Source organism: Bos grunniens, chromosome 1 (assembly GCF_055505025.1).
Source record: "Bos grunniens cultivar Pamir isolate PY7600 chromosome 1, Bosgru_T2T1.0, whole genome shotgun sequence".
In the NCBI taxonomy this organism is placed as follows: domain Eukaryota; kingdom Metazoa; phylum Chordata; class Mammalia; order Artiodactyla; family Bovidae; genus Bos; species Bos grunniens.
In genome coordinates this window covers 98,350,857-98,373,876 of record NC_141165.1, presented here as the reverse complement: position 1 = coordinate 98,373,876, position 23,020 = coordinate 98,350,857, and the positions used below count along the sequence as shown (strand labels likewise).

The 23,020-nt window shown below is 42.5% G+C and overlaps 1 protein-coding gene across 48 annotated transcripts in view; it reads right to left on the bottom strand.

The window, feature by feature from the left end:
* Window positions 1-689: 689 nt before the first annotated feature.
* Window positions 690-23,020, bottom strand: part of ZBTB20 (zinc finger and BTB domain containing 20) — an 847,908-nt gene continuing 825,577 nt past the window's right edge. For all 48 annotated transcript variants that reach the window (XM_086405119.1, XM_086405065.1, XM_086405264.1 and 45 more), the window contains 2 exons: window positions 19,489-21,093; window positions 690-7,703 (listed from right to left, as the gene is read on the bottom strand). In XM_086405119.1, the coding sequence (XP_086261245.1) occupies window positions 7,282-7,703; window positions 19,489-21,093 (2,027 nt within the window). In that variant the 3' untranslated portion in view covers window positions 690-7,281. The remainder of the gene's footprint in view (window positions 7,704-19,488; window positions 21,094-23,020) is intronic.

The window sequence follows — 23,020 nt, the reverse complement described above, 5'->3', positions numbered from 1 at the left end:
TTGCCAGTGGAGGACATCTGTTCTACCTTCTTCTGGAGGAGAGCAGCCTGTCACTGTGGGTTCGCTGTGGATCCAACAAGCTGCCTTTGTTTCTCCCAACTCTGACATGCTGCAAAAAGCAACAGAGTGGGCAGGTGACTGGTTCCTGGGAAGGGAGCCACCAGCCTTGAGCGCAATGGTGGGAAGAGGCAACTGTATCTATGCACCAGGACCTATGCCTATGTGTGCTTTGTTTGAGATGCACACACAACCAGACGACAGCAAGCACACACGCAAAGACACATGTCCACACACACGTCAATAAACCCCATAGAAGCGCAGTTGGTTACATGCACTCTACTTCACACAAGCATATTCAAGTTTCTCATGAAACGGGTATCAGAAATCACTGATGGTTGGGCTCCTTCAGAATGTCCTAAAGCCTCATCACAGACAGTGGACAGCACTAACGCATCCAACTAAGGCAACAGAGCAGAAGATACGTGAGACCTCTGACCAACTAGAAATTCCAGACTCTGTCTTGTTGTCACCGGGGAATATGAACGTGGCACAGTTTTGTACTGAGAGCACCTCACCGTGCGTGTGTACATGCATAATGTATACTCATTTACAGACATTTTGGACAGCAGCTGTGACATACTAGATGGGTTAAGTCCCTTTCGTTACTAGAATCTACATATAAATTGCAATGATTTTGCTGGGCAATGACAAACTTCTGTTGCAACAGTAGTAGAAACAGATGTCTCCTAGGGGGTTAATTTTTTTTTTTTTTTTTCTGTCTTGGGTGTATTAGAATCTCATTGAAGCATTTTGAATCAAGGAAACCACTGAATTTGAAAGAGGGCTAGTTAGGGACTTTTTACACTCTAATTAGGTATCGCAAAAGCCAGGACTCCAATAACTGTAGCTAGATTTTCCCTACGATCTGCAGATTGTGCTCCTTCATTGAAGGTTTGAAAGTTGTGAGTTTGCATTTAAACAAAAAGCCACCAGATAAACCAGATGCTCACTGAAACTGAGAAAAAAAAAAAAAAAGTTTAGCGATATACACTGTACAGGAAGAGAAAGCTTTTTGTTGAGATTGTTCTCCCTGCTAAGGAAATGATTCAAACTAGCATCTTAGGCACCTGTGATCATGTCTCATGGGACTCACTATTTAGCTAATAGGATGTCTATTTTACATGCAGCCCAGACCTATGTTACTGAAATAGGATAAGAAATAGCAGCCATTCCTAAAAGCAGCCAGTTCCATACAAGTTTGGTGCCTCCCTGTAAAGTCACGGTTTCCATAGTCTTCAGTCATGAATAGGGCTCAGTTTTGCGATAATGTAACCATTAAAAGGCAAGAAAGGGTCACATCTTCACACCCTTCCAATCTCTCTATTTCTGTTCTCTTCCCTGGGCTTTCTGATTTAAGGCAGTAATTCTTTACTATAAGTGGCTTCCTGTGAAAATACCTTAACTGAGGTCACTTCAGATTAGATTTAGTCTGAAATTATTCAGTTTTGGGAGCAATAGGCTGGGCCTGAAGAAACACTAGAATCCAGGCATTTTTGGTCAGCAGTGTGGAAAACTGATGTTTCTTGTTTCAACACAGGGCATTTCTACCCCTCATGCAGTGAAATACATAGTTGTGAAAAGGGACCCATGCTGTGCAGCCCTCATCTTCTACCTCTTCAGCCTACAAAGAATCCAAACAGACCCTCGTGCTTCACACCATTTCCTGGGATCTATTCACGTGCATCACCGACTGCTACAGAGTCAGCATTCTGTAGATATTCAGAGACTGAGCAGGATCTTTGGGGTGTTTTGGTCAGGTTAATCATTTGAGTATCTAGTACTAGAAATGATGCTTTGGGTTAGTAGTTTCCAGGCTCTGTGTTTACAGGAACACTGAGTCACCACAGCTTTCCTTCTTGGGGAGGTTGATGCAGCATCACAAATGGCAACTCTGCACAAATAGCTGTTGGGAATGTTCTCTCCAGAGCAAGAGCTCCTCTGTGCCCCTTTTTTGTCTCCATTTGCAGCCCGAGCACCAAGGCAGAGATTGTTTTGAAAGTTTGCCCCGTGCCATCTATTTCCTGGGCACCTAGGAGAAGAGCCCCTTTCTCTGCGAGAACACAGAAGGGGAAGCAGCTGCGGCCGCCCCTCTGCAAGGTTGCACTTGGCCTTGGGGAGCCTGGTGTGGCTCAAGCACCCTCTTCACACACTAGGCACCGAGGGGCACTGGGTTGCCTGGCTCTTCTGTGGAATCAGGGAGTCTATTGAAATTCTAGTGCGCCCTTCCTTTTGTTTGACACCAAGTCACATGGTTGTGTCTTTAGTGTCCTGTTTTTCTCTTTATAAAATCTTTCTCTGGGGGACAAAATTGGCCATTTAAATAAAGTTCTTTTATAGCGAGTAAAGAGGTTTCTCAGAGCCAGAAATCACTCAAAAGAAAGTCTGTTGACCCTACTCGTGGAAAATCCCAGAGCTTTCTCTAAATACATCTTGCCAAACCTCCTAGTTTTGTGATTGGATGCTTTCTGGCTTCGCATTATTGGGTGCTGAACACATTTTGCAAACCTTCTATTCTCTTCCCCATGGCTCCCAGGTCCCTGGACTTCAACTCATGACTACATTAAAGAATTCTTTTATACGATGTCTTTTAAGTCAGGTCACAGCAGACAGGGCACCCCCTCCCTTCTCCTAAATTCCAAGGGCATCTCAGGAGATGCCTGCTCCTCCTTTGCACGTACTGTTGGTGTACTTGGACGATGGGGGAACAGGAAGTCTTCAGGACCAGTGTGAAACTTACACACCCAGAGGAAACCTTTTCTCTTTTCATATCACAATGCATGCATTCTAACTGCTCATGAGTTAGAAGTTTTCTTGGTCCTTATACAATGTTGGGCTGATACAAAACAAAACCCTGTGACTTTTAAACAAAGTCAATTCAAGTCTTTCTTTCTAAGGCCAGGAGCTACTGTGACCTCCAAGATGCCTAGGAAGAAATGGGCTTCAGCCTGAACAACAGCGGGAAATTATCCACGACACTTACTCATAGAGCATTAGGAATCTGGGGAAGAAAATGTCTATAAAATTGTATTAAAAGCTAAAGTTTACAATGCAAACTATATAGTAAGAAATATTTTGATATAGAGATTTTCATTTCAGATTCTTTTTTGTCCTGGCTTGTTTCTCAACCTTTTCCCCTGTGTAGATTTGTATCAGATCCATGTGTCCCAATTTCTTCCCTTTTTTGGATTCTATTTTACTTACTGGGAGTTAGGGGGGTGGGTACAATTATTAGAATTTATTATATTAATAGGGGCAAAATTGCTTGCTCTGTGAAGATGCTACTGATGTTTTAGAGCTAGACATTTTGTTTTTCATAAACTACATCTAAATGTCTTGAGATAAACATTCCCCTTTGACTTTTCTCCTTTCCCTTGTCCAGCTAATCCAGTTTTAAATCATAAATTGCTTAAAAAAAAAGTACTTTTCCATACCAGTTCTTATTCCCTGTACTTATCCTAAGAGGTCTTATATCTGGAACATTTGATTCCATTACATCTATTTTTTTTTTTTCCTGGCTACTGAAAATTTTCTTTTTTAAAAGCACTCATTAACATCCCAGCATGACGTTCGAAATGTAAGAAGATTGTTGGATTTGAAACTAGAAAATAAAAAAGAATCCATGCTCATCTTCTGTTCTTAAAGCAAAATGTTTCCCCTTTCCTAAGATGTTGGTGGTTATTTAATTTAAAAGGAAAGATTGATAAACTAAAAGCTCCTTTATCCCTTTGAAACAGGTACAGACTGGTTTATTTCCCCTAATGTAGGTCAGTTTGGAAAGCAGCTCTTTCAGAGACCAGAGTATGGAGTAATGACCCCACAGCAAGTTCCCTCTCCCCAAACTTACATCTCCAACTTCAGTTTAGCTTCTTCCTTTCTCCAGAGGACAATCTGTCAACTGTTTTGGACTATGAGATGTCTGGGAAGAATATACACACAGTAAGAAAAAGTCTACTGCTATGTAAACCTGGATAGCACATATCATTAAAATGATTACCTCATTAAGAATTCTTTAGGGGTCCTCCAACATTTAAAAAACAGAGAGAGAAATACTTCATTTGAAGGGGAAGGATGAATATTAGGGTTTAAACTCAACTGGAATTTTTTCCCCTACATGTTCTAGAACAAAAGGTAAATTTTAACCCAATTGCTTAGTTTTTTTATGTGACAAATCAGCATTTAGGCAAATGGGTCTCCCTCAGATTTGAGAAGCAAATAGCTGAACGTGGTCCATACTGGCACCCAGGATCAAGTTTCTGGGGATCCTATAATGTTGTCTACTTTGCTAAGATTTGAGTATGGACACCATTTTAAACCAGCTACTGTCAAATAATTCAAAATATTTTAAAGTGGCTCTTGACCTTCTTCCATTTGTAACATATGCTGAGTGATTTCATGTCATTTTCCTTTAGATTAAAAAGATCTTTTTTAATGTCAATTTTTTTTCTGTGTTACATCATGGGTTGAATGACTTGTTTTTCAAAATATCAAAATTCTATGACACGGTTAATTAACTAATGCTCCCTCTGTTGGTAGCAGGTGGAAATACTGGAGTCTAAGATAGCTACTTCAAAAAGCACAATTAGCAAAAGAAAATGGACTTTTTCTTATTTCTGAAGCTGTTTCCCACCAGCTTTTAAAACAGGTCAATTTTGGATACATAGTTTGTGGTAGGACTCCTCTTAGAAATCACGATGGGCAATACTTGAAGGTCAGTTAATCATCTATGGCTACATTAAAATTTCTAGCAAAATATTTACTGAATTAAGGACCAAGGACCAAATCAAACTCACATATACTCCAGCTGTACTAACCTTACTAATTATCAGCAAAAACTTATGGAAAAGATACAAGTGAACCAATACTAAAATAATGAGTAAAACCAATTTAGTTATTACACAGTTGCTTCCCTTGGAAGATTTCTCCCCATTTGTTGCACAGTTTTGTTTTTTTTTTTTTAATAAATAAGTTGCTGATAGGAAAATTAAATGCAAATGCAAAGTAATTTTGAAACTGAGATACATCTTTCCTTCTTTTTTTTTTTAACTGTAGTTTAGTGTTTCTGCTTTGTTTAAAGATTTACTTTCCCCCTTACAGGTATTAAAATATGCCCAGCAGTGAAATCACCTTTGGAGTTTTTATAAGGTTTAAGAATTCCTATGTTTGAGTTGGAATCCCTTTAGGACACTGTCTATAATGGAAAAATCTCTATTCTGATACCTTAATCAGGACCGAGGAGAGAAATCTCAACTAGGAAGAGAGAGTGGCATCTAAGATGATGCAATGAACTGGTGGTCTTCCGGACGATGGACGTTGGGCATCTGGGAGATTTTTGTTAGTTTCTTTAAAACCTTACCAACAAGCAAGGATTGACAAGGCATCTAAAGAATAATCATCTTAGTTAGCCCTCTCAATCAGGGTCAGAACAGAAACTGATCTTTGAAAGGAAGAAAGTGATTGTGGCATTGAGGCATACTGATCTGCAACAGGCTTCTGATAATGCCGTTCTCTGCAGTTGTGAAGGGTGAGGAGGGACAGCAGAGTTTCGTGAACTCCTCCTCCCGGCTGACCACAAAAGGAAAGGACCCATTTGTCAAGACTTCTAGAGTACTAGTGTTTCATCAAAGAAAAAAGGTAAAGTCAATAGAAATTCTAGAATCACAAGATCTCAATGAAACTTTCAGAGAAGCAAGACATCTGTTTCTGAACGATAAAGACCCTCCCGTGAAAAAGAACAGAATTCTAGATGAATTGGTGAAAAAAATATTCAGTGGAGCAACATAAGCTTGCTAAAAGTTGAAAAACTACATATCAAAATACAAAGCAGCAGTTCAAATTACAGCAGGGATGGGCTGGCCAGAGGCCCTCAACCCAGGCAACACTTAAAATAATAAAAATTAAGAAAAATTTAAAAAAATATGAAGAAAATATCCTTCCTCTCTTTCAAATATAACTTTAATTGCCTTTTATTCTTTCTATCTGGAAGCAGTATCGCTAACCTTAACAGTCTTGACTTACCAAAAAATATATATATGTGTGTGAAATAAAATAAAAGAGAAGGGATTGGTGGCAGTGTATGCAAAACCGAAATGAAAAAAAGAAATTACTTTTAACAATCTCACTTTTTTTGTATTTTTTTTTACACAAATACTGTTGTAAATATATTAAAAAAATCAGCATTCTATCTGGTAAACGTCACTTTTGCCCCTCTATAAAATTTTGAATTAAAAAAGCCTCAAGAACTTTTTATTATTCCCCCCACCCTCCATTTCTCTTTCTTTTTCTCTTCCACAAGAATATATCCTGACACTTTTTTTTTTTTTTTTGCAAAGATTGTTGGAAAGAATCCTTCTCTTGTACCTAGAAACGTAGGTGCAAACCTCTGATATCTTTGTTTTATCTGCATTCCTGCCTTTCATGAAAGTCCCTCTTGATTGTGCTGAGGCTGGAGCTCAGCGAAGACACTGAATAAATACGATAGCCACTGTTGCTTGATGCTTGTCCAAGTCTTCCTGGCTTCTGCTGAAAGGGGGGTGTGGAGGAGGTGGGCCAAGGTGTGTGGACCCAGCAGAATCTGGGGGAGAAGCCTGCCATTTGCCTTCCCCACACCATCAAACCTACACCCCCTCCCACCCCCACAGCCCTTTTTACAGAAATCAGACAACGTGGCAGGTGGAAAAGAGCAGGGCCTTCCCTCTGGGTTTTCAACCAGAAAGTGATATATTCCACAGTTTTAAATGGTTACTGTGAAGTCCAAGCGGCCAGAATTGTGAAAATGTCCACTGAAACACTGCAAGCGGTGTACTTAAAGACAGTAGGCCTTTTAGATTTTGTTATATATTTTTGTAGTGCTCTTCACAAGTGAAAAAAAAATTTTTTTTTTTTTACTTTTTTTTTTTCTAAAGATTTTTTTGTAAAGAAGGGTTGTATTTAGAGGCCAGTAGCTAGAGATCCAACCAGTGGACCTCCGAAGCACTACCAGGCCTTAAGGCCACCATCCAAGGGAGACTGGGAGAACTATTATTCCCCCCGAGCCTCCAGAAATGTAATGTACCAGCAGGCAAAAAACAGTTCTTCATGTAGTACAAAATGAAACGAAACAAAAACAAAAACAGAAAGTAAAAACGAAACCAAAACATTTCTTAAATTCTAGTGCCATAGCTTTTTTGTTTGTTTCTTTTTTGTTGTTTTGTTTTGTTCATAAGAAAGAGAGAAAGATACTACTTATCCATCAGACACGTGCATCCTCATGTGGTCGTTGAACTGCTCGATTTGGTCAAACTTGGCTGGACAGACGGAGCAGACGTAGGTGGTCCCCTCCGTGCAGGCCCCCACCCCGGGGGGGCCGGCGCGGGACCCTGGGGGTGTGCCCGCGGGAGGGGTCCCGTTGCTGGCGCTGTGCAGGGCCACGTGCCGCTCCAGGAGGGTCTTGTGGGAGAACTTCTTTTTGCAGATGTAGCACTCATAGGACTTCTCGCCCCGGTGGAGGCGCATGTGCACGTTGAGGGAGCTCTTCTGGGTGAAGCGCTTGTTGCAGATGCTACACTGGTACGCCCTCACTCCCGTGTGTGTTACCATGTGCTTGATAAGGTAATCCTTTAAGGAGAAGGAGCGCCAGCAGATGCTGCATTGGTGGGGCTTCTCACCTGGCCACAGGGGAAAGACAGCAGGCAGAACGAACAGAGCGAGACACAGCCAAGGAGGGAGAACAAGAGACAGAGAAACAAGACAACAGAAAACAAAAACAAAAACATTAAAAGAAACATCTAATTGGTTAAGGGAGCACCCCTGATTGGAAAGATCCAGTCCTTCCTGGCCTCTCATGGTCTGAGAAACCTTGCTTCAAGGTGCTGCCAGGGAAGTCTAGACTGCTTCAGGTCCCCATGCCAGAAAATGGTTCTCTTGGAAAGCTACATGACATTCTCCAGTAAAAGTCTTCTAAGATCATTCTGTGGAGAGAGAGAGTGCTACTTCAAGGGGGTCACTTTCAATGCCTTCATTAGCTGTATGTCTGCTATTTGTATCATCAAGCAAATAAGAGAGAGAAAAGTTCTTTGGAAACATAGGGATCTCTAGAATCTTTGGGAACTAAGGATGGTGGTGACATAGCTTGCCTTTCTGGGGACAATAATCATGTCCAGTATTTTGTCTAGCAAATGCACTCGTGCCTTGATCATAGGTCTGGAAAATATTGGTTTTTTAGGAATAAGTCATTCTAAGGAGCTATGCCTTTGATTTTTTTAAAAATGTATTTTAGATGGAAATCTTCTCAAAATGTAACTTTAGAGAGTTAATTGGTTATTCTGTCTAGACTGCCCTGAGCTGCAGACTGGCCTTGTCTTGCGTGGAGGTTGAGTAGGTGGTAGATAGCATGATGATCTCAGAGTCAAATGGTCCTGTTTAAATCTAGGCACCAAGGCACAGCCTGCCACTCTGACGAATCTCCAAATGCCTCTGAGGTACACGGTTCTGCTTACCTCACTGTGCTGGTGTTGACATAAAATACATGTGAAATCACTTTGCAGACCACCAAGAGTGGTGTGGGAATACTTGCATGGTGTTCTTATTATAAGACTATCCATCCCTCCTCCACCATTAAATGGTTCCATACGCCTTTTTTTGAACTCTTGGGTCAATTTTAAAAATAGTTTTCTCTTTCTTTGCTCTCAGTGTGTTGGCTGAAACCCTTCTTTCTCGTCAGTTTACTGCTTTGGTTTGCTCTTGGCTTAGAAACCAAATGATCAAACTTGCTAAAAGCTGTAACGTATATAAGAATATTGTCACTGAATGACCACCTGAAATAGTCTTCTATAAGTAACGTCCATGGGCCTGTACCATCTCTTTGGATAAATAGAGACTTGGTTTTGTTGGTGCTGTGTGCCCTCGTCTCTGCTCTTGGAGGGTGAGATGAACTGCATTATGGTGTTTCCATTGTTCCCACCTCACCACTGACCGCCCAAGGCAGGCAGCCAACACGGAAAGCCTGTCCGTGTACCCTCCCATGTTGTTTGCTATTTAGTCACTAAGTCGTGTCCAAACACTGGCGTGGGTTGACATTTCCATGCATGTGTGCTAAGTTACTTCAGTCATGTCCAATTCTTTGCAACCCTATGGACTGTAGCCCACCAGGCTTCTCTGTCTATGGGATTCTCCAGGCAAGAATACTGGGGTGGGTTGCCATGTCCTCCTCCAGGGAATCTTCCCAATCCAGGGATCGAACCCCCGTCTCTTACGTCTCCTGCATTAGCAGGCAGGTTCTTTACCACTAGCGCCACCTGGGAAGCGATTTCCATAACCCAGCCTAAAGCCGGAAGCCTCTGAAACTCTTCGGTCATATTTCAACATCTGAACAAGGCATCAGGGTAGGAAATCTTGAATTTGAGTTAACTTCCATTTAAAATATGTGCCTTGACAGTCTTGCCATTTTCCTCCATCATGAAACAGATGAGGTTTGGTGTGTCCTAGTGATGGTGGTGAAGAACACAATCACATACATGCTGACTGTGTGCCAAGCTCAGGGTTAGTGCTTTCTGTTCATGATGTGTTTTATGAAACTTTATCTCACTGGAAAGCTTTTTTGATGTGTTTGTAAACAGAAAAAGATATATTTTGAAGCACATGATCCTAAGAAATGGCTGTTTGGTTCAATTATAACTCCACAAATTTCTAAACCAATTTCATTGAACTTTGAACTTTTTCCTTTAGTTAATCACAACCTTTTTGGCCTGGCTTTCTCTCCGCTCTGCTGTCTTCCAGTCTTCCTTTCCCTTCATCTTCATGGATGAAATAACATGAGCCATAGGCTCACAGGGATAGAAGAGTTTCACTTTTAGGCTACAATGGGAGAATTTAGAAGCCTTGTTCCTACCTGAAGAGTTCAATCCCTGCATGCTGTTTATATAGGTACATTTTTTTGAAATGAGAGATTCCCTAAGAGAAACAGTCATGCATGTTATTTTTAGCTGGAACATTTCTGTCAGCCGTAAACATGCTTGGAACTCAAGCTGGTCTTTGCCATCCTCGGGCTTTCAGTGCACTTTCTAGAGGCTGTGACAGGCCAGCCAACTATCTTTTAAAATATGTCCACCTGTCACCTTTAATGGGAAGTGTGCCTTCTTAAAGTTCCAGATGGTATTTTGGCTGCTAGGAAGTTGAAACTCGGTCTGTGTTAAAAATTATCCTGCTGTTTCAAACTTTCACCTTCTTATAGTGTATTTTTCCCTCTAGACAAGGTCAGCGATGATGGCTTGTTACTTTCGCACCTTTCTAATCTATCCGTTGGTTCTTCAAGGTGTCATCTCTCCCTCCATAGCTTATATATGCATGTTGTTTATATGCACCTGTGCACCCAGCACCGAGGTCTGGCCGTTAATTACCCGTGTCACCCTGGGTTTTCTAAGTGTTTTCATCGCTGTGGGTTTGTTCCCCTTCTGTAAGTGAGGAGTTGGACCAAGCACTTGCCACATTCCTTTGCAGGTTTAGTGGCCTTCGGTCCACCATGGCCCACGCCCCAGAGGACTCTGGTCCAGGTCTTGTCAATGCGTGACCTGAGGGCAACTTGCTTAATTAAGTCACCCAAGGCGTCGGCAGTCCCACATTTTAAATAGGACAATGTATTCTACCACAGAAAAAATGGTGTGATAGTTAAGGAGGAAAAATGTTTGCAAAGCACTTGGGAGCTCCATACAGGAAGGTGCTCTGAAATTATTCGGGTGCCTCACTGGCAGAGCATAGGCATTCCAGGAACTGCCTGACTACTAAACAGGGTGCATTTTCAGATTAGTCAGGTGTGAACAACTCATTTTTTATGTTTTGATTTGAAACAGTATCACTCACTAGAAATGAGTGATTCTTTCCCATTATTTTCCTGCATGTTACTTAGAGTGAACCCCAAACGGCTTTCAACATTATACATGAAATGGATGTGGCTGGTGTTGCTTGGTGCTCTCGATGTGGAGAAATGAAATTAAGATGAGTGGTAGCAGATGGCTTTCTGGGTCCAAGCCTATGGCCAGGAACAGCAAGTCTGATAGGTTAGAAAGGGATACAGAGTACCAGGCAGACACTGGGATTAGACACAGGATGAGGAAGCTCATATAAGCCCCTGTACTTTAAAGTGATCCATTTTGGGGCCATACAGATGCTGGAGTCAGATATGAATTCCATTTCCTTGGCTGAATGACCTGGGCATGTTACTTCACTCCTGTAAGCCTCAGTTTCCTTATCTATAACTTGAGAGTAATACAGTAAGCACCTGTCTTGTGAAAGTATTTTGAAAATTAAAGCAATAAAGCACTTTTGCACAGAGTATGTGATCATTTCAAGAAAAATTCAACTGTTCCTTTCAGCACAAAGGAACTGGTGATAAATGAAATTAACTGAAAAATGACTTGCATGGCATGAGGAAGCCTACTTAGGATTTTGCAAAAAACTGTTTCAGATAATCAATAAAGCAAGTGATTATACTGTAGTTATGCAATTCACAGTTAAGGGTCTAGTCTAGTCTCAGCTACATATGCTAATGGAAAGAAGTGGCACCATGAAACAAATGCCAGCAAAGAGACAGAGGATTCTTAGCAGGCAGCAACTGTACTCTAGAGGCTGAAAAACCAGACAGCAAGTGGTGGAACAGAAGCGGATGCAGTGTCCTTTATGATTCCGTGTGTGTGTATGTGTGAGAAGGGAGGAGTAGTGAATACATATATTTTTCTCCAGTTTCGGATGCCTGCTCCCTAAAGCATCACTTTTCAACTCCTTCTTGTGGACTGGGACTGACATTTACTCTACCATGACTGACAGTGAGAAAAAAAGAGAGGAAGAAAGATATATTCAGGTTAGAGGCTGCAGAAGGTCTGCCTAAAATTTGAGGCTGAGGCACTCCAGTTCTGAAGAGTGACCTCTGAATTGGGGGCTCAGCAAGAATCCATTTATTCTGTGGATTCTTTTTCATTCTAATCAGGCTTTTCCTAGGCTGCAAAGAGGACAGTGACTGCTGTTACAGGACACTTTTTTGAAATACTGTTCCCATCTAGTTCTCACATTCTCTCGGCCTCTCTACCATCTGCTCTAGCATACGCCTTCCTTCAGGTGAGTACAGTGTGGGGCAGTGTACAGAAAACATGGTGTTTGCTGAGGGGGCGGAGAGCAGGGAGGGAAGAGCAGGTGCAGGGGGAGGTGGCTACTGCCGAGGAGAGCAGAAGGGGTCTTGGAAATTGCAAGTCCTCTGAATGGGGACAATCAAGATCGGAACAGAAAGGGGGAAAGGTCCAGTGACAAGAATGGAAGGTGCTCAGATGGAGTCATGCGGAGCCTTCACTGGCTGAAGAATCTGCTTTCCACCAGAGAGGTCTAGTTGGAGGGGGACATTCAAGACCACCTACCAGCCTTTCTCCCAGTCTGGGGTTAGAGGGTGCAGTCCTGGTGCCAGCTTGGACAGTGAGGCTGTCTGGGAAGGGGTGGAACTGCCTACTGGGGACACACTGCATTTATGAGACCTCTGTGGCTTTAGTGACAAGTAAAAATTTTGATGTCAAAAAGACTTTTAAAGATGTCAGGGACCTTCGTCCACATTACTTGACTTTTCTTACAACTTTGTGAGCGGGTAGAACCTTTTCCTCTATCCTTCAGTACTAAGTACTGTTAAGATCTGTATCTCACATGACAAGAAAATGAGGCTCAGATTGATTATAGAATTTACCTAAAGTCACTCAGAGACTGGTAAAATCAAGGCTTTCTCACTTCAAACCTTACACTTGTTTGTTACTCCACTGGCTTGATACAATTAGTAGCCCAAGCTCTATATAAGGATTATAACATCACAATCTTGATCGCACTGTTATTACTCTATGGATACCATTGTTATGTTACTATCATCGATATATCTATTTTTGTAAAATTCAAGGCCAAAATAGCTGAGCATCTCAAAGTAACAGAAAAAATGATCAATTCTGCAGAGAACACTAATGGGCATTAGTGACTGCTGAGTGGACTGTTGATACTATGACTCAGAAAAGGTCCACATGTCTACCACTTGTTGGTAAAGAAAACACAAGTGGGAACACAGGTACAATATAGTCTTTGTATATAGAAAAAGAAGAGAAGAAAAAGAAATTTAAGTCTTGGTAAGAAAATAATGAATTTATGTATAGGTTCCCCAAATTAAATTCTCCTGGAAAGTATACTTATGTATTTGAACATTCAGTCATTCACTCAACCAATATTTGTTAAGCAAATACATATGCTAGTCTGTACCATCTATGGATTTTAAAGCAGAAGTCCTAACACTGGCTCTTAAAAGAAAGTTCCACCTGGACAGCACTGCCAGGTAAAATACAGTTAAATCTAGATTTCAGACAAACAATGAACACTTTTTTAGTATAAGTACATCACAAATAGTGAAGGGGTATACTTAGACTAAAAAAAAATATTTGTTGTTTATCCAAAAATTCATCTGGAGATCTTTGTTTTCTAAGTCTGGCAACCTTATACCTGGTGACAAAGAAATACCCTGAATGCCATCTTAGTCAGCCTTGTAATTCTGTATGCAATTTTGTTGTATAGAGCAAGGTACAGCAAAAAGAATGTGGTATCTGAAATTTGTTCTGATCATTGGAGAGTACTTATATAAATGTACAAAGTATATTTGCATTGTTTCTATGGAGCTACATCCTAAAATAAATAAAACAACTCTGTAGAAAAAAATTTTTTTTCCCTTTTGAAAGTGATTAGATATCATTAGAGAAGAATTCAGCTCATTCGTTGATCAAATATTTTCTGAATGTTTACCATGTGGAAGGTATTATGTTGGGTATATTGAAGCATAAGATATATATGATATATATCATATAATTGGGCTTCCCTGGTAGCTCAGACGGTAAAACGTCTGTCTACAATGCGGGAGACCCAGCTTCAATCCCTGGGTTGGGAAGATCCCCTGGAGAAGGAAATGGCAACCCACTCCAGTATTCATGCCTGGAAAGTCCCATGGACTAGGAGCCTGGTGGGCTACAGTCCATGGGGTCGCAAAGAGTCGGACACGACTGTGTGACTTCACTATCATATAATTATATATAAAATTGTTTCTGCTTTCATAAAGTTTACATTCTAATGGGAAAGCATAAAAACACTCGTACAATGATAATATAGGGCTTCCCAGGTGGCTCAGTTGGTAAAGAATCCACCTACAATGCAGGAGACCCCAGTTCAGTTTCTTGGTCAGGAAGATCCCCTGGAGAAGGGATAGGCTACCCACTCCAGTATTCCTGGACTTTCCTGGTGGCTCAGATGGTAAAGAATCTGCCTGCAATGCGGGAGACCTGGGTTTGATCCCTGGGTTGGGAAGATCCCCTGGAGGAGGGCATGGCAACCCACTCCAGTATTCTTGCCTGGAGGATCCTCATGGACAGAGGAGCCTGGTGGGCTACAGTCCACAGGGTTGCAAAGAGTCACGCATGACTGAGTAACTAAGCACAGCACAGTTATAATAAGTCATTATTATAAGTTAAATTATTGCTATAAGTTAAGTTATTGTTATAATATTAAGTGCCCAAAGGAGTACATTTGCCATGGAACCTTGAATATGCAAGATATTTGCTTCCACTAACATAATTTATCACTATAAAATCAAGCTGTTGTTCAGTACTCTGACTTACTTTTTTAAAGACGTAGATTCTTGTGAGTGGAATTTTGGGGAACAGTGTTATATAACATAAACAACCTGAAGCCATCCTCCTCCTAATCACCCAGGCTGTCTAGGGAAGTGAGTCACAACTCAGTGTGAATCAGGGCTTGTTAAGACGTAGGTCACTGGGTTCCCATTCAGATCTGGGCTGGACTCGAGAATGCACATGTTGCTGTTGTGGGGACCACAGCTTGAGAAGCACTGTTCCCACGTTACCTTTGAATTTTCCCTATTGCGTGCCTTCTATGCCCACATTCACCCCAGGCTTATCCTCCTGTGTCCTCTGTCTTTCCCTTCTGTCCCATGCCTTTTTTTGCTTTTTCTCTTGGGAGAGGGCACAGAGGAGTCCTGCTTTGTTCCATGAGAGGATGGTTTGTGTTATCTTGCCTTTTCTCTAATTCTCTTGTTTTTAAATGTGTCCTTAACTCTTGTTTTCCTGCCCCACAACATTTATGAAACTTCAGTAAAGCAAACTTGAGAAATTCCTAGAAGAGATGAAGTCCTTTCGTGGTTTGTTTGGCAGTAGAAAGAGTGGTTTAGTGAGAGATTTTCTTTAAAAAATCTTTAAGGAATGAAAAAAAAAAAATCATGCTATGTAGAAAGTTCAAGGGAAACCCAAGGGGTATCACATTGCTTTGGCATTTGCATTCCAATGAGGAAGGAAACATGTTGACAGTTATTACTCAGAGATTGGAGACAGAGCAAAGAAACTCAACGTCTCTGGGAGGAGGAGGCTAAAGTAATGAGAATTTTAAAGAAAGCATTAAGTAGTACTTTACCTTTTATGCAGAGCTCTCACATGCATAATACCTTTACAGTAGCTCAAAAGGCAGGAAAATTATTGTTTCCACTTTAAGCTCAAAGAAACTGAGGGTAATGAAATTAAGTGACTTGTGTATGGTCACCATTAGAGGAACCAAAACTGAACCCAAATAATCTAATTCCAGCACAGTCATCTTTGACTTATGTCCCTACTCTAAATATCAGTGTTATAATCATCAGGAAATATGCTCTGCAACCAGTGGTCCCTTGGTGCTCTAAGGTAGAGGTTAGCTCCAAGGTCAACATGATGGACTAATTATTTGTCACAAACATGTCCTTTTAATGACTATGTGGATCATTAACACAGACTTACACAGAACTGTATTTGGAATTCAGATCTCAGAACTGAGTCTCTCCGATCATTATACGTGTGAAAGCTGCTCAGTTGTGTCTGACTGTTTTCGACCCCATAGACTATACAGTCTATGGAATTCTCCAGGCCATAATACTGGAGTGGGTAGCTATTCCCTTCTCCAGTGGATCTTCCCAACCCAGGGATCGAACCCAGGTCTCCTGCCCTGCAGGTGGATTCTTTACCGACTGAGCCACCAGGGAAGCCCCCAATCCTTGAAAGCAAGTATCATATTCATTAAAAGTTGCAGTTGCTAAACTGCAAAGCTGGTTACCATGCATAGTGGCTGTGATGCTGAGAACCTAAGTGTTTTCCTTTTAACTCTGTAAAGCTACTCTTTCCTAGTAAGATTCTTTTTGGTTAGATTAAAGGTAGGAAACAGAATCCATCTCTACTCTTCCAGTATACCCAGGACTTTCTAGAATCTTATTTTACACTAACATTTGGACTCTTTGCTGTGGATTTTTATCATTTCCACTGGGCTCCTGTAAAGTTGTGAGGCTCCACTTTTTTGATGTTTTCTCAAGACATTGGAGAGAACTTTGTTTTGAAATGTCAGCCACAGTGAATCCAGGTCCTGAATTACTTCCATATGTTCAGGCTGTCTTGCCTTTTGAAAACTGAGACCAATTGTTCCTAAACTTTGTTAGGTTATAGACTTCTTCACTTAGACAAGTATTGATAGAGAGCTGACCATTCCAAACTGCCACTGCCAGATGATTTGGGGGTGAAATGGAAATGTTGATTCTTTTAGATAAGGTACTCAAGTGATAGATGTACATTATTTATTGTTCCTGGATGTGGTCAGGTTATACACACCATTACAAAGACCTTTATAAGTTATGAGGAATTTCATAGTTTCCCAGAGATCTGAAGGCCAACCTTTGAGCATAACTCAGATTTATAAAATGACTTTACTTGTAGCCTTTGTATCTATGATGTCTAAATTTGCAAATCCATTGCTGGTTTTCTTATGGGCAAATCAAGTTATTTGGGTTAACCACAGAATCCTTTGGTAAAATTGAATAAATATGTTCATACACCAAAGAGACAATTTTCTGTAGTACACCAAAATGTTATGCTCCAGATTTAAAGCCTTATTTTGACATGTGATCTAATAGAGTATGTAAACTTTATATCTGCTGGGTCTACTGGAAGAGATGCAAAGATGGGGAGGGTAGACACATTCATGGATCCAAGACCAGAGCCGTCAACTTTGGTTAAGAATACATCTCCACAAATGGTCTCTTTTCCCCTCCTTAATCCTTAATTTGATGGATTTACAATGTAGGTACTCAGAGGAGGAAAGGACATAAACTATGGGAGAATACCCTATAAATCATAAATTGCCATATAAATAAAAATATTACTATTTGATTAATTTACTAAATAATGATGATACCATACCACATGGAAAATGTCCTTGATTGACCTCAGGTTATTCGATATTCACATTTACCCTAAGTAAATACAGTGACTTACTGATTTTTTTCCTAAATGCAGCAGTAGTCACTATGTTTTTTAGAGGTATGAAAACTGTCATCTTTAAGAACTGATTCACACAAGGGCACATACATAGATTTACATATTGTTCTGACTTAAGTTGAACTGCACAGAAGGAAAGTTTCGTCTTAAGTAATGCTCTGTTTCCGTTGTTCACTTCCATGTTGGTATGTCTGTTGCAGTTCTTCCCTTCTATTCCCCAATTTAAATTGATCTGCTTTATGTCCTATCCCCTAGCTAGTCCTGCTGGCTGACCTGAGAAACAAGGTTGCTTTGAGGAACTAACTTATTTTCATGTATTGTAATTCAAGTATGTAACTTTCCCCTGACAATTTATTTGTCTTTTAACAGAGATATTCTAGAACTAGAGGGTTAGCAGATGAATGACTCTCCTAATCAGTTCTGTTCAGCTCAGTCGCTCAGTTGTGTCTGACTCTTTGCGACCCCACGGACTGCAGCAGGCCAGGCTTCCTTGTCCCTCACCAACTCCCAGAGCCTTCTCAAATTCATGTCCATCATGTCGATAATTCCTCATAATTCCTCATAATAGGAATTATATAATTCCTCATAATTATATCATTCCTCATAATAGGAATTATATAATTATATATATAATTATATATAATTCCTCATAGGAATTATGACTCTCATAATAGGAATTTCAAATATGGTGATCATCACTGAGTTAGTTACTTTTAGTATAAGAGAAGCCATGTGAAATCATATCACATATATAGACCCTTATATGGAGGAGCGTCTGTGGAGTTCTCACTTCTGTCTGGTCCATTGTAGAACTAGGAAAGGGCACTCACTGGCTGGGAGGTCAGGAAATCTTTGCTCTAGAATCATGGGCTCCAGGGATGAAGCACTATCTTGCCCAACTACTTACCTGATGAATAACTGAATCCCCTCTATAACAAATCACTATGAAATGATTATCCATTCTCTCCTTGAACACCTTTAATTATAGGAACTCATGCTCCCTTTGTAGGTTATCTACCTATCTTTAGAGCATCTCTGCTTAAACTTCCTCTTTTATTTAATTAAATTATCTTTATAGCTTCTAATCATTGGTCCATTTCTATATATGTGAACACAAATAGAACAAACTTAATGTATCTTCCCTCAAATCATTTAAATAATGCTAATAGTGCGAACAATAGCTTCCATTTATAGAGTGCTTATTATGTGCTGGAGATTGCTTTAGGAACTTCTTCATATGTATTAATTCATTTAATCCTCAAAACAGCACTACTATCACTATTTTCCCCATCATATAGACAAGGAAACAAATGTATAGAAATGTTAAGTAATTTTGCCAAGCTGACAAAGCTCGGTAGGCACTTTCAATTCAAACCTACGCACCGCCAAACACCTCTAGCACCTTCAAACATGACTCATATGCCATGGCTTCACAGCCCTTTCCATCTTAAACATACTCCTTTGAGTGTGCCCCAGAGTGTCTACTGGCCTTTTAAACGGGAGAACCCAGAACTGATTGTGGTCTCTAGATGTGGGAAATAGAGAACTAGCACTGGAAAACAGTGAGCTTATCACCCCTCTTCATTTCAGGGACCATAAGTGTAGCTTCCACTGGCATTAGCCTTGTTGTGGCCTCTTCAAGCTGTTGGTTCATATGAACCAACAGTAAGTTTCAGAAACTTACTACAGGCTAAAACCCTTATTCCTGTCTGGCCTATATGACTTGGGTCTGTAAAATGAGGTGACTGGAGTATGTGATCTCCAAGGACTTTTCCAGTTCTAAACATCTAGGATCAAAAATATGTTTCAAAGTTCAATGTATTTCAAGGATGTTGTGCCTGCAAATTCTGTATCAGGTTTTCTCATCTGGCCCTTTCCCACAAAGGGTTTCTGTGATTTTGGTGACAGGATGCTTGGTTCGTGGGATGGGGGCATAGTTGGGGCTTCTAGAAGATGGTTTACAATATGGCTTTCTGTAAAATCTGAAAGATGACCCCTACTTTCCCTTCCACCTACAGGTCCTGCCCCTCCCTTCCGCTAGCCCCCTCGGCCTCTCCCCCTGCTGCCAGGCTTCCAGCCCGGCCGCACTCACCTGTGTGTACGAACATGTGCTTGACGTAGTTCTGTTTGGCGGTGAAAGTCTTGTTGCAGAGAGTGCACTCATAAGGCTTTTTTTCGCCCTGCCCACTGGCTGTGCTGTGGCCTGCGGATGGGGCCAGGGGCTGTGGCGCTGGCAGCTGTGCAGTAAAGGTCGACAGGCCGGGCTGGGACACTGTCACAAACTGGGTCTGCTGGCCTGGCAGGGGCTGTGGCAGGCTGAAGAGGAAAGGCTTGGGGCCGCTGCCCGCCGGCTGGGTAGTGAAGAGGGCCGGCAGGTAGGTGTTACCGGCTGTGCCAATGACCTGCGTGTTGCTGGTTAAGGTCAGAGGCATCCTCAAGTTGCTGGTGAGGGTTTCGGTCTGGCGTAAGTAGAGCTGGGTACTTGGCAATGGCTGCCCGATGGACGTGTTGACCGAAGGCTGCTGCAGGACACTTTTGTCGGAGCTGTTGCTGACAGTGATCACCGTGTTGTCCACCTCCACCTCGTTGCTTCTTTCGGGGGAGGAGGCACCGGTCTCTAGCTGGTGCGGCTGCGGGGCGCCCTCGGCCGGGGCTTCCGCGGCCTGCTCAGGTTGGGCAGGTTCGGCCTGGCTGTCCCGCGCCGCCCCGGGCCCGAACTGCTGCTCCACGGAGTCAGGCTCGGTGCCTATGGAGGAGCTGACGCCCGAGTCGAAGCTTTCGCCCTTGGGCTCACTCTCGGTGCCCTCGGCCTGGTCGGTGTCTTCTGTGCACTCCTCGGACTCATTGCGCTCCAGGATCTGCACCCTTTGCTGCCCGTAGTAGTCGTAGTCGTCCTCCATCTCCTGCTTGATATGGATGTTGCCCACCAGGGTCTGGATGCGCACGGGCCGGGGCTGCTTGCGGCAGTGCGTGGTCTCGGGGGTGGTGGACAGGTAGCGCTCCATCTGCTGCGAGCGCTCGTGGATGCGCGTGATCCAGCTGGGGTCTTCTATGTGGTGGTCGCGGGGCAGGCCGAGCGCAGTCTCGTGGTGGCTGACTACTGCGCCGCTGTAGAAGGAGCGCTCGCCGCTGCCGTTCTGCATGGAGCAGGCGTACAGCGCCGAGTAGATCCTGTCCACGCTGTGCTGCGGGTGGCTCTGCAGGTAGCCTGACTCGGTGTCGCTGCTCTGGCCGGAGGTGCCTGACTCGGGAGTACCCCGTGGCGTGTCCTGGCCTGAGTCCTGGATCCCCGGGAACACATCGCCCACGTTCTGCGACACGATGCGCGTGCACTCATCGATGACAGTTTTGATCTGCAGGATGCTGGCGGCCGTGAGGATCTGCAGGGCTTCCGACTGCGAGACGCGCAACACGCCGCTGTACATGAAGTCAATGAGCTTTTGCACCGACTGCACCGACACCACCGACGGGATCTCGATGTCACTGTAGCCCAGCAGCAGCTTGTCCTGGAAGAAGGGGCTGCCGGCGGCCAGCACGCAGCGGTGTGCGCGCAGCATGCTCCCGTGGATGCGCACCGTCACGTCACAGAAGTGGCCACGGTTGCGCTGCTCGTTGAGGGTCTCGAGCACGGAATTGCTGAAGTTGTGAAGGTTGATGCTGTGAATGCGCTCGGTCATCCCCTTGCAACTGATGTCACCTGCACGGTGAGACAGACACAACACAGGGCGTGGGTCAGAGCGACCTGGCTGCATCCCTAACATTTGGGTCTCAGGTGGGCAATGCTCATGGCTCCTAGCAGCACCCCTTTGCAGACACAAGCAGGCTCTGTGGCAAGATGGATAGGCTTTGTATCAGGTCGATCTGTGGGTATGATGTCCTATGGTAACAAGGCCTTGGATTTTGTTGCAACAGGGCCCCAGCTATTTGGGGGGTACCGAATCCGTAATTGACCCCCTAGACCTGCAGCCAGGGTTGTCAGCTGAAGTACAGCAGGCTAAAAAACTGATGGGTCATTGCCTGCTATTCCTATAGCTTCAGCAAATAAGAACCAAAAGGCAAATGAAGACTTGTTCTCAGGAAATTCTGCCTCCACTTTAGACAGACCTAAGCCCAGGTCCTTTGGGAAAGCTTGTATTTTTCTCAATTTATCAAAATTCCTTATTTTATTCATAGACCACAATATTTAATTCCCTTCTTATTAATTAACATGGCACATTCTGCAAATCCATACCACATATGCAAAAATTCTTGGAAAATTCAGCTTAGACTAAGATAGACATCAAATAGCTACCACCGTGTTTTCCAGTGGAGGGACACGCTCTAGAATGCAATCTTCTTGCTAAAGGAGCACTTGTCCACTGTCTGTATCTACATTTTTCTTATCCTCTTTGGTGAGACCTGTTTGAATACTTTCTAGGGTGTTGTACGTTATATGGTGGTTATCTGAATTTTCTGAGGCTTAATGAAGAAGAAACGTCAGAAAGGTCAAAGATGGCAGTGTTGACCTGAGAGACTGGAATACACTAGGTGACCATATTCATCATTCAAACTGGGCTCTTGGGAGGACTGTTAGTAAGCAGGTCAGGACGATAGGGTTAACCTTGAGTGGGATGCACAATTATCTCAGGAACTGGGTGCTCTCTGCTCTTGCAAGAGGGATATATCCGACAGTTGCCAGGAGGAAGGCAGCAGTCAGCAACATGGAACATCGGGACAGCCTGACCTACTGCCATCCTTCTATCCTAGGCTACACAGACAAGGGATAGGCTGGTAACACCTAGATCTCAGATTGAGAAGGACAACAAGTATCTATAACACTAGGCTGAGGGCTTTCCTGTTGTTTTCCTATTCTCTAAAGAATCCCTCTCTCCAAGTCATTCTTCAGTCATTCCCCATTCTTGCCTTTACAACTGAATGATTAGCTTGAGGGAGGCCAAGTAAGTAGGCTTTCAAAACTAGGTGACCTAGGTTTAGATTGTTGGTGTGACCCAGATCCCTGTGTCTTGTTAGAAGTAACCCAGAGGTAATGGCTTGCACACACAGGAATGCCCGCCTCCTCAGGTTCTTTCTCCTCTGCCTTAGGAAAGAGGACCTGCTCAGAGAAGTCTGAGCTCAACAACCTTTTCTACTTGATACAATCCATCTCCTCATTCTGAGTTCAGCTGTTGTGATTGCATCCTTATATACTCATTCATTTCCTTTGCTCCCAACTTTACATTCAGTCAGCCTCACAGAAATCCACTAAACTTAATAAATGCTGCCTACAGGCTCTATGTTATCTTTGAGTGATATGATTTGTGCAAATTTTTACGTAAGAGAATTCCCTTTCCTTCCAATTTCTATTAGGTCTGTTAATGTGTCTAAAACATTTCATTAGATGACTGTTTCTATTTTTCCTTTTATATAAAACAAATTGTCCTTGCCAGGTTAAGGAATCAAGGTGAATCCTTTATAACTGTTAATACAAAACACAGCACCAGAGGAAGGCCCCAAAAACCTAGAAAGGAAAATTTAGGAAATCAGTCAGCAGATCATATTCTAATGTCTTACTGAGTCCCTCATGCTTGTGCACTGTGATAATAAGAGCAATTTTTTTTAAGTGTCAAGTTTTAACTACTTTATGT